This window comes from Ceratotherium simum, chromosome 29 (assembly GCF_057802395.1).
Source record: "Ceratotherium simum simum isolate JZ-2026a chromosome 29, ASM5780239v1, whole genome shotgun sequence".
NCBI classification, from domain to species: domain Eukaryota; kingdom Metazoa; phylum Chordata; class Mammalia; order Perissodactyla; family Rhinocerotidae; genus Ceratotherium; species Ceratotherium simum.
This window is the reverse complement of record NC_141928.1, coordinates 38,045,355-38,057,721: the sequence shown is the minus strand read 5'-3', so window position 1 is coordinate 38,057,721 and position 12,367 is coordinate 38,045,355. Positions and strand designations below refer to the sequence as shown.

General features: G+C 39.8%; 1 protein-coding gene across 1 annotated transcript in view; it reads right to left on the bottom strand.

Annotated features, from left to right (window-relative positions):
* FRMPD1 (FERM and PDZ domain containing 1) overlaps positions 1–12,367 on the bottom strand; it is an 89,811-nt gene that overhangs the window by 31,317 nt on the left and 46,127 nt on the right. Inside the window, exons 4-5 of the mRNA XM_087419468.1 lie at positions 2,547–2,704; positions 1,644–1,746 (exon numbers count right to left, since the gene is read on the bottom strand). Coding sequence (XP_087275594.1) covers positions 1,644–1,746; positions 2,547–2,704 — 261 coding nt within the window. The remainder of the gene's footprint in view (positions 1–1,643; positions 1,747–2,546; positions 2,705–12,367) is intronic.

Genomic DNA, 12,367 nt, shown 5'->3' with positions numbered 1-12,367 from the left:
TACAGCAAACCAAGGTCCAAGTGCTTTCAAAAGGACATTTTGACCTCACAGATACTTGGAGGAATTAAAGAGGTTTTGTTGTCATACCATTTTTCTTTTGTTTTTTTCCCTTTATAAGTAAAAAACGACCCTGGGAACTAAGCTAAAACAGTAAGCAGTCCTGGGATTCCCAGACGCGGTATATGGCAGAGAGCACAGATGCACAGCACACGTCAAGTCACGTCCCTGCTCAGAAGCCTTCGCGGCTCACCCTCCAGGAGGAGAGGAACACTTGAACTTGCTGTGTCAGCATTCAAGGCTCTCCAGCCTCTGCGCTTCACTTCCCAGAACTCTCCAGGCGTCTAGCGCCTCAGGCAAATGGAACTGCTCAGTATCCCCTACGCCCCACCCAGTCACTCCTGCTTGTCACTTTGCCTGGATCACCCTCACCTCCATCTTTGTGGCCCCAATTCTACCCAGCATTAAAGGTGCAGCTGAAATACTTTTGGACTCTTCCGTTTTGTCAAACCACAACTTCCTCCCAAGTTGGAGGACTCTCCGGGGTTTACAGACCCTTTTCCCTGCTTCTCTTGGCGTAGCCTCTGCCCTCACTCTCAGTGGGGTGTGCGTGAGTTGCATCTGCACCAGCAGCCTGTGAGTGTCTGGGGAGTGGAGCCTGCCTGCCCCACAGGCTTCCTCAGCCAGCGCAGGTACTCAGTGTACAGACTGGGGTTCAGTGTCACCTACACACCCGCATCTGGTCTACAGCTTTAAATTGTAAATTCTTTTGTTTATTAGTCAGAGTTTGATCTAGCCTGGAAGAAATACTAGTAGCACTGAAAATCCAAAATTCATTTGCTAGAAGAGATCATCTTTGAGAAATGACACAAGAATTGGGAAAGCAAATTTCATGATTTCCATAACCATACTTCATTTTTTAAATGAAATCACCAAATTCTTTCCTGGCTGCCCACTCCTCCCAACTTATTCTCTGGCAATCCTGAAGCTGTACTGGGCTTGAATGAAGGGATTCTATTTTCTACACTTTGGTGGATTCTCTGTAAATCTTAACTGTGCGTGTGTGCGTATCTCTCTGCAGTGAGACTGTGCTTTCTGAGGGTGAAGACTGCATCCTGCATTTTCTTTTTCTCTTCCTCTGATTTTGTTGTTGTTACATATTATTCAGTATGTACTGCATACAATATGCCCTCAGAAATGAAAACCACCCCAAAACCAGATCAACCACCCCCAAAAAGGCACAAAGTACAAACTTGAAGTATCTTCAAGTTGACTTTCATCTATTTCTCATTTCTCTTTATTTATATTAAAGTCCTTAAAACAGTGTTGAGTGAAAAATTTAAAAGACAAAGCCTGCATGTGCTTACGAAACGTCTGTTAGTCTTCTTCACTCCTATCATGGACATTCATCCAGCTTCAAACCAGGGCCACCGACCATCAGCGCTGACCACATTCACTCGTTCAACTGAGCCCCCACTGTGTTCTGGTCTCAAGGAAACCAGGGGCCAGGCAGAAAGTGAGGCGTTTACACAAATCACAACACCAGGTAGAAGGTGGTAGGTGCCACATCAACAAAACTACATAGATGCCAACCAAGCTGTACCCGCAAGAACATTTAAGAAGAGATATGGAAGACAATTTAGTACCTCAGAATATCGACTGCTCGTGCACAGGAAAGGTCTTCAGCAAACTCATTGTTCATCTGCAGGATCTGATCACCGGGGAAAAGCTTGCCATGAGCAGAGCCCCCTGTCGGACAGAAAAGAAGTAACTGGTGCTCCCGCCAGGAGGGCCCAGGCCCATGCGTCACAGCAGCACACTCAAACGAACGGCCCTGACCTAGTTCCCAGGCCACGTCTCACCACCTCCCCCATCCCTGGCCAGCCTCAGGCTCATGTGGCTCTCAGTTTTCCTGTTTACGGATCATGGATAATGTACCTACATCCATCACCTTCAAGGGATGCTAGGCGACTGTCCTGGGAAAGAAGACTCGCAGTAATCCCTCAATCAACAGAGCTGGCCAGTGAATCTACTACATTCATCTCTAAAGGACTCTGGTGCATATTAAAATTAATAGATTTTAACTAGTCCTAGATCTAAGATAAATACACAGCCGAAGTATGAAAACAAATAGTCCACATTCCCAGCCTGCTCCTCTTTACCCCGATACAGCCCATATTTCACAAAGACCCAAGTGAAAACAAATCAGTAGCGTCTATTCCTGTCTGACTAGAAACTCTCCCCAGCTCAGAGCACGCAGGGTTCAAAGAGGAAGGCTGGCTGATTCAAATCCTGTCACTGCCCCTGAGACTGGCCGGGGGGTCCTGGGTGGGCAAAGCCCTGGTTGAGGCCAGCAGTGTGCACTTGGGGCTCCCTCCCTTCCAGCACCAAAGGAAGGTGCAGAGCCCCAAACAGAATTAGGCACGCCCTTTCTAACTTCCTGGAGTAGCATTTTCTGCATTATGTCATAGGACAGAGAGATGGGAAGAGAACAAGGCTATTTCCCCCAAAAGAGTCAAACTCCTTTCTCATTTCTGGTCAGCCCCTACCTGCTGTGACGGCCACCACTGTGAGCGGAAGGCTCTCAGAAATGTGAAATCCATAGTCCTGGAGGAGGGCGTCTTTTTCTATTTTTACCGTGTGTTTCACAGGGGTAAGGGTCTGGGTTGTGATCCCGGGGGGCCCATCAGCTGCAGCCACTTTAGCCCTGGAAGAGAAGGACTGTGTGAAAGGGAGAGAGAGGATTGCAGCGGGTAGCCACAAACCAGCTCAGCCCTAGGGATCCTGGAGGAGGAAGATGCAGAGCTGAGCAGACCTCAACTTTCCTCTTGACAGAAATAAAACATAAACACCAGCAGGTAAAACACCGAGTGGAACATAGCACCGTGTTCTAAAAGAGAAGCCATGAAACACCGTGGGCACTCAGAGAAGGAGTAGAGCAGTTTTAACTTCGGGAGGTAGGGGAGAAGGAATCAGGGAAGAATTGGCTACCTATAAGAGGAGGCATTTGAGAGATGTCGAGGGTATACCTCCACAGCCCAGATCCTGGCATACAGAAGATATTTGATAACTGCTGCTGAGTGGATGGATGCATGGGTGGGTAGATGGATGGATGGAGAGGCGTCCAGGCAGGAGGTACTGCTGCAGCAGAGGTACAAAAGAGGAAACACATGGACCAGGAACAGGAACGAGGAGTTGCTCAGTTTGGATGCCTGATGAAGACTAATTTTATAGGTGGATTGTTTCTCTGCTGATTTTTTTTCCCTTTTTTGCTTTGTAATGAATTTTGCTTCCGTTTTAACTTTGTAACCGTGAAGACTCCAATACGAAATCCCAGATAGCGAGCTCTCCCTCTATTTTAATCTTTAAAAGCATATGTTCTCTATATACCTAAAAACAGGTAAGTTGAAAGTTGTATTTTCTATCTCAAAACCACAAAGTGAGTCACAAGCTATTTTTCATTTGTCTGTGGCAAATGATTTTTTTCCAAGAGTCAGTGGTTCCTTCCAAGGAAGGTCAAATAGTGATGGGATGAGGTGTTTATTGTCGCTATAAACAACAGAAATGTGGAGGAGTAACAGCTCCCTCAGGGCTCTGCAGGTAAGGTCTATCATTTATTCTCATCCATTTACCAAACACTGTCAGGAACTCTGCCTAATGCAACAGGACCTCACTTATCTTTTTTTTTTTTTTTTTTTTGTTTATTGCAGTAACATTGGTTTATAACATTGTAAAAATTTCAGGTATACATCACTGTACTTCTATTTCTGCATAGATTACATCATGTTCACCACCAAAATACTAATTACAACCCATCACCACACACATGTACCGAATTATCCCTTTCACCCTCCTCCCTCCCCCCTTCCCCTCTGGTAACCACCAATCCAATCTCTGTCCCTATGTGTTTGTTTATTGTTGTTATTATCTACTACTTAATGAAGGAAATCATGTGGTATTTGACCTTCTCCCTCTGACTTATTTCACTTTGCATTATACCCTCAATGTCCATCCATGTTGTCACAAATGGCTGGATTTCATCGTTTCTTATGGCTGAGTAGTATTCCATTGTGTATATATACCACAGCTTCTTTATCCATTCGTCCCTTGATGGGCACTTAGGTTGCTTCCAAGTCTTGGCTATTGTGAATAACGCTGCAATGAACACATGGGTGCATGTACCTGTACAAATTGGTGTTTTCAAGTTCTTTGGATAAATACCCAGTAGTGGGATGGCTGGATCATATGGTAGTTCTATCCTTGATTTTTTGAGGAATCTCCATACTGTTTTCCATAGTGGCTGCACCAGTTTGCACTCCCACCAGCAGTGTATGAGAGTTCCCTTCTCTCCACATCCTCTCCAACACATGTTGTTTCCTGTCTTGTTAATTATAGCCATTCTGACGGGCGTGAGGTGATATCTCATTGTAGTTTTGATTTGCATTTCCCTGATAGTTAATGATTTTGAACATCTTTTCATGTGTCTGTTAGCCACCTGTATATCTTCTTTGGAGAAATGTCTGTTCAGGTCCTTTGCCCATTTTTTAATTGGGTTGGTAGTTTTTTTGTTGGTAAGATGCATGAGTTCTTTATATATTTTGGAGATTAAGCCCTTATCAGAAGTATGGTTTGCAAATATCTTCTCCCAATTGTTAGGTTGTCTTTTCGTTTTGTTGATGGTTTCCTTTGCTGTGCAGAAGCTTTTTAGTTTGATGTAGTCCCATTTGTTTATTTTTTCTATTGTTTCTCTTGCCCGGTCAGACGTGGTGTTTGAGAAGATGTTGCTAAGACTGATGTCGAAGAGCGTACTGCCTATGTTTTCTTCTAGAAGTTTCACAGTTTCAGGTCTTACATTCAAGTCTTTAATCCATTTGGAGTTAATTTTTGTGTATGGTGTAAGGTAAGGGTCTACTTTCATTTTTTTGCATATGGTTATCCAGTTTTCCCAACACCATTTGTTGAAGAGACTTTCTTTTCCCCATTGTATGTTCTTGGCTCCTTTGTCAAAGATTAGCTGTCCATAGATGTGTGGGTTTATTTCTGGGCTTTCGATTCTACTCCATTGATCTGTGTGTCTGTTTTTGTGCCAGTACCATGCTGTTTTGGTTACTACAGCTTTGTAGTATATTTTGAAATCAGGGAGTGTGATACCTCCAGCTTTGTTCTTTTTTCTCAGGATTCCTTTAGCTATTCGGGGTCTTTTGTTGTTCCATATAAATTTTAGGATTCTTTGTTCTATTTCTGTGAAAAATGTTGTTGGAACTTTGATAGGGATTGCATTGAATCTATAGATGGCTTTAGGAAGTATGGACATCTTAACTATGTTAATTCTTCCAATCCAAGAGCACGGAATATCTTTCCATTTCTTTGTGTCTTCTTCAATTTCTTTCAGAAATGTTTTATAGTTTTCGGTGTACAGATCTTTCACCTCTTTGGTTAAGTTTATTCCTAGGTATTTTATTCTTTTTGTTGCAATTGTAAACGGGATGGTATTCTTAATTTCTCTTTCTGCTACTTTGTTGTTAGTGTACAGAAATGCAACTGATTTTTGTATGTTGATTTTGTATCCTGCAACTTTACCATATTCGTTTATTACTTCTAAAAGTTTTCTGGTGGATTCTTTGGGGTTTTCTATATATAAAATCATGTCATCTGCAAATAGTGGACCTCACTTATCTGAAAATCACCTCTCTGTCATTTATAACGATGTCAAATTTCAACAAGGATCAGGAAACATGAAAAACTGCCCCATGGAGCCAAAATGCACGTGACAAGTCCAAGTACAAAGCCTCATGCACATTATCCATCAAGGAGCTCCTCAGACTCTGGCTCAGAGCCGGTTTAGGCTGTCTGAATAGATGATGACCTGACCCGCCCAGCTTAGGAGCAAAGAGAGGATTTCTTCCAGGCAAGCACTTGGGTAATACTGACAAGGATTAGCAGATAGGCCTAACGAGAGAGAAGAAACAGAAAACCATGAAAATTTATACTGAATAAAACCCATAGTTATTCCTCATTTAAAAAAAAAACTTTCAAGATATGACCCAGCCTTTCTAAGTAAAATAAATAATATACTACACTGAAAGCCAAAAGTCAAGATTTGTGTTCCTTTGAAAAAGCAACAGGAAGGAAACCCTAGACACTACTCCTATTTAATGTAGCAGGAGAAATGCTTGTACTAGTTCTCAGAGAAAGAAAACAATAAGAGGAATAATACGCACAGGAAATGCAAACGTCCTACCTGTTTTTTTTAAACAAATGATGATATACACCTAGAAAATGATCCACAAAGAGAACTGCTAGTGCTAAAAAAATAAGTTTAGTGGAGTTACAGGATAAAAACACAAAACCAGCCACAAAAAGCATTCAACAACTCGTTAAAAACAGATTAGTTGAATGTGTATTTGGTGCTAGGCATTCTTCATGAGCTGATGCAACAAAGGAAAGCAAGTAATTGGGCAAAAGTTATGCTGGATTCCTGGTTGGGATGACTAAATATTAAAAAATGTTTTAAATGAAAATACAGATTTTTAATATTGATCAAAAATTCTTCCAGATTAAAAAAAAACTTGATAAACTGATGATGGTAATACTAGCAGTAACAACAACAATCACTAATAATATTTATTGAGCACTAACTCTGTGACGGGGAGTAATCTAACTTATTTTTATTGCTCACTCACTTCCCCTCACAACAAACTTGTGAGGTGGGTATGATTATAATCTCTGTTTTATAGATAAGGAGACTGAATCTTGCTTTGAGAGACTAACGTGACTAAGGTCACACAGCTGGGGAGAGGGTTTCAGATCAGGGCTACTTTCCCCAATAGGCACTGCAGCGCAGCTTCCGGAGCAGTGCTGTCCAAACGCACTATGATGCAAGCCACACAGGTAAATGTAAGTTGTCTAACAACCACACGACAAAAAGAGAAAAACAGGTAAAATTAATTCTTATAGTACATTTTTATTTAACCCAATATATCCAAAATACTACCATTTCAACATGTAATCAATATTAAAAAATTATTGATGAGATATTTTGCACTTTTTTTCATATTAAGTCTTTGAAATCCAGTGTATATTTCACAGAACATATCAATTAAGACAGTATATTTTCACCAGAAATACTCAAATTTCATAAAATTTACAGTTAAAAAGTAAATTTTCATGCCCAACTTGTTCCAAACATACTTAAAAGTTTTCCAATAAACAAATTACGTCTTTAAATTTAAATTAATTAAATTAAATTAAATATTTAGTCCCTCAATTGCACTCTCCACATTTCAAGTGCTTGATAGCCATCTGTGGAGAGTGGCTACCATATTGGACAGCATCGATCTACAGCCTATGAAAATGTATGAGAAATATATGAGACTCTCATGTACAAAAAGAAAGCTTCTAACTTCAAAACTGTAATTAAGAGATGTTGGAATAAATACCTAAAAATGTACCTTTATGTCAATTTGTCAAATCTTATATAGTTATATAAAATATTTATTGTGAAATTTGGGTACATTTTATAATTACGTTTAATACAATGTAGAGTGGGCCTCCAGAATATGAGAAAACTTGAGGCCTAGTAGTCTTAAAAGAGCCATGTTTGAGCCCAAATGATTTGACTTGGGAGCCTGAGCTCTTAATGACTAAACACTGCTGCGGGAGTGAGGGTAAACGGGACGTGCAAGCACACACGCACGTGCATCACACGTGGTCTCCTTCTCCCACAGATCACAATCTTCATCTGCTCCTATCAGACAGAGGCAGTGGTCAAAACTGCATGGAGCGGTCTTCACCAATGAAACCAACTAAAAATTCTAGAAAATCTTTTAAATATCAGTTGGCTAGCCAGAAATAATTCAACACGGTGACAAAATCACCACACTGTGGTATGAACACCATACAAAGTATTAAATCTCAAAAAGGTCAAAAGAGAGCATTATAAAATTAGAAATAAATATGGCTCCTTTATGCCAGCTCTGGAGAGGACTACATATCTAAGGATTGGAGTGTTAGAGAATGGCATCAGAGATGAGATGGACGGTTTGAATGTGAAATTTTAATAACATACATAAATATTAATAAATAAATAAAACTTGGATATCAGGATAGGAGAACTTAAGGAGAAGTTTATTTTTATTTATTTTTATTTTTTTGTGAGGAAGATCAGCCCTGAGCTAACATCTGTCACCAGTCCTCCTCTTTTTGCTGAGGAAGACTGGCCCTGGGCTAACATCCATGCCCATCTTCCTCTACTTTATATGGGATGCCGCCACACAGCATGGCTTGACAAGCGGTGCATCACTGCACACCCGGGATCCGAACCCGCAAACCCAGGGCCACCGCAGCAAAGCGTGCACGCTTAACCACTAAGCCACCACACCAGTCCCTTAAGGAGAAATTTAAGTGATAAAAGCTTATAACTACTTCTTCATATACACAAAAATTAACTCAAAATTGACCATAGACCTAAATGTAAGAGCTAAAACTATACAACTCTTAGGAGAAAATATAGGAGTAAATTTTTGTGACCTTGGTGTCATTTGAGATACGACACCAAAAGCACAAATGCAAATATAAATTGAACTTCACCAAAATTAAAACTTTTGTGCTTCAAAGGACACCAATAAGAAAGTGAAAAGACAATCCACAGAATGGGAGAAAATATTAGTAAATCATATATTTGATAAGGACCTTGCACCTAGAATATACAAAGAATTCTTATAACACAATTAAACAAAAAAGACAAATAACCCAATTAAACAGTGGGCAAAGGATTTGAACAGACATTTATCCAGAGAAGATATACAAACAGCCAATAGGTACCTGAAAAGATGCTCAATATCATTAGCCATTTTGGAAATGCAAATCAAAACCACAATGAGATGCCACTTCATACCCACTAGGATGGCTATAATCAAAAAGACAGGTCAAGTGTTGGCAAAGATGTGAAGACAATGGAACCCTCATACCATCTGGCAATTCCTCAAAAGACTAAACATTGAATGCCCTATGACCCAGCAATTTCACTCCTAGGTATATCCCCAAGAGAAATGAAAACATAAGTCTACACAAAATTTGCACACTAATGTTCATAGCAATATTATTCATAATAACCCCAAAGTAGAAACAACCCAAATATACAACTGAGGAAATGACAAAGAAAATATTCCATAGCAGATCATTATTCAGCAATACAAAGGAATGAAATACTGATACATGCCATAACATGGATGAGCCTTGAACACACTACGCTAAGTGAAAGAAGCCAGCCACAAAAGACTACATATTGTATGATTCTATTTATGATATGTCCAGAACAGGCAAATCTGCCAAGACAGAAAATAGATGAGTGTTGCCTAGGGCTGGAGGCAGGAGGGTTTTGGAGGGAACTGGGGAGTGATTGCTAATATGTATAGAGTTGCTTTTTGGGGTGATAAAAATCTTCCAAAATGACTGTGGTGATGGTTGTGCATCTCTGTGAATGCACAAAAAAGCAATGATTTGTACATTGTAAGTGGGTGAATTGTATGGTATATAAATTATATCTCAATAAAACTGCTAAAAATAAGTAAATCAATTTTAAAAAATAAGATCCTGAGGGGGCCGGCCCGGTGGCGCAAGCAGTTAAGTGCGCACGCTCCGCTGCAGCAGCCCAGGGTTCGCCGGTTCGGATCCCAGGCGCGCACCAACGCACCACTTGGTAAGCCATGCTGCAGCGGCATCCCATATAAAGTGGAGGAAGACTGGCACAGACGTTAGCTCAGGGCCACTCTTCCTCAAGAAAAAGAAGGGGAGGATTGGCATCCGATGTTAGCTCAGGGCTAGTCCTCCTCACACACAAAAAAATAATAATAAGATCCTGGGAGAAAAAAAGGTTACAATACAAATATATGAAGAATGGGCATAAATTGGGTTCCTCAACAATGGTAGACAAATGAGGCACCACTGTGTGACCAATCCCTGGACAGTGCCAGTAGGTGTGGCCCAAAGTCTGGATTTGACATTTTCCCCGAAGGCCACGTTTCAGCTTTTGTTTGGAAAGGGATTGCTTAAGAACATGACCAAACCATGGCCTCTCCTCACAAAGAATGTTCAATATTTGACAGGGAGCTGAAGGAAATGATCTCTGTAGCAAAATTTCCTCCTCTGAAGCATCTTATAAATATCAAACTGAGCACTGATAATCCAAAAGCCTATGTCTGCTGCCTTTGTAACGGTTTCATTGATAAATCTGAGGTCATTCCTATGATTTTACACTGGAACAGCATAAAACCTATGGCTACACTAATGGAATTCCTGTCAGATAACCAGATCCAGCCTAAGGTAGAACTACAGAGAACATGTTAAATTTATCACAAAAATAGTCTCATGTAGACTAATTCTATATTTTATGGGTCATAAGTTCATATGAGCTGATCAATAATGCTGAAAAGGAACAATACCAGAGGGAATAGATGATGCTTTAAACATTCTCTGGCTTTTTATCTGCTGATATACATTCCAACCTATTTTACCTCAATCTTGTAACAACAAAGAATTTACCTCTGAGTTCCAACAGGATGTGGAAAAACTATTTTGAATCTTGGTTTAAACACTGTATTATGTTCAGCTTGAGTGATGTTAAAAGTTAAAGTCTGGTATAAGCTGGATGTTTAATCTGAAGTTTATTCAAAGAAAGAAGAAATAGAGGTAGCGGTCTGTACCAGAAAGAAATTTAGCACGTAGTCATAATCCTAGGACTAGGCCATGGCTGTGACAGTCTAGGGGACCACTGAATGCATACATGTGAGTATGGTGCTAAAGGGCGAAGGCCTACAGCTGCGAAGACAAGTATTCCATTATCACTTTAAAAAGGTGATTCAGGAGATAACGGTGATTCTGCAGATGCAGTGCAGGAGCCTTCCATCCAGTCTGTTCTCCTCGAATCTTTTCACTTTTGCCCATGGGTCAAAAAGCAATAAAACATTGGGACATGAAATGGTCTTTCTACATCATTAGGAATATTAGAAAGGTTAAATAAGGCCATTCCTATAATTAGTAAATAGACAATTTATGGTTGTAATGAACAAGTAGAGGTGGAAAGCATGTAAAACCAACAGCAGGGGCTTCCAACTCTAAGATGCCATGACGCATGTACGTGTGCACATGTATGCCTGTGTGTATGTGTGCGGGTGTGCACGTGTGCGCAGACGTGTAGCTGTGTGTTCATTATTTTTAAGATTCAATATAAGCTAACATAAATCTTTTTAAGCTCTGAGGACAACCCCAAGCACCAAGAAGAAGGCATCAGGTTGCATTAAGCTCTAAGTCTTGCTCTATAAAGCTAACATTTCCAGATTAAGCATAAGAGAATTCAGTAAATCTTATGCTGAATTGTTTTTGTTTTTGTTTTTGTTTTTTTTAAAGATTTTATTTATTAATCCCCCCCTCAAAGCCCCAGTAGATAGTTGTATGTCATAGCTGCACATCCTTCTAGTTGCTGTATGTGGGACGCGGCCTCAGCACGGCCGGAGAAGTGGTGAGTCGGTGCACGCCCGGGATCCGAACCCAGGCCGCCAGCAGCGGAGTGCGCGCCCTCAACCGCTAAGCCACGGGGCCGGCCCTGAATTGTTTTAATAATACAACAAAATTAGTCTAAAGTTCACATGGAAGAATAGGCAGGTAAAAGAAAAAATTGAAAATGAAGAGTAATAAAAGTCTAGTTAGTTTAATAGGTAATGAATGTAAATATTATTGAGTAACAGGCAGTTGCCTCAATGGAACAGAATAGCTAGCCTAGAAAGAAATCCAATCTCCCACCATAGACACAAGAATTTTGTATATGATAAAAGAGGGGCCATAAATCAGTGAAGAAAGGATTACTCACAGTTAATGGTGATGCAAACAACTACTTACTATTTTGGAAAAAATCAAGTTAGATCTTTACTCATAGCCTATACTAAAATAAACTCCAAATTAAAGAATTAAATATAAGATATTCTTAACTATTAAATTGAAAATTAACTAATTTATTTAATTATTGGGCGAGGATTTTCTAAGCATAGAAGCAATCAAAGAAATTCACCAAGAGAATATCATTTATATAGTTAACATAAAAACCGAAACTTGTAGGAGAGAAAAAAAATTGGTATAATTAAGTGAAAAAGTATACTATAATCTACGTCTTTCTCATTTTATCACTTCTGTTAAGAAGATGACGATTTAGTTCAAAGCAAAATGATTAAAAATTATTTTATATTGTAATGTTACTATGTTGCAGCTTTTATTAAGTAGTTTATATTATATTATTTATACAGAAATTCAAAACGTCACAGAGATGATTTGGTCTCTGCACTGATACTGTAAATGTTATTTTTCTATTGGAATGTGG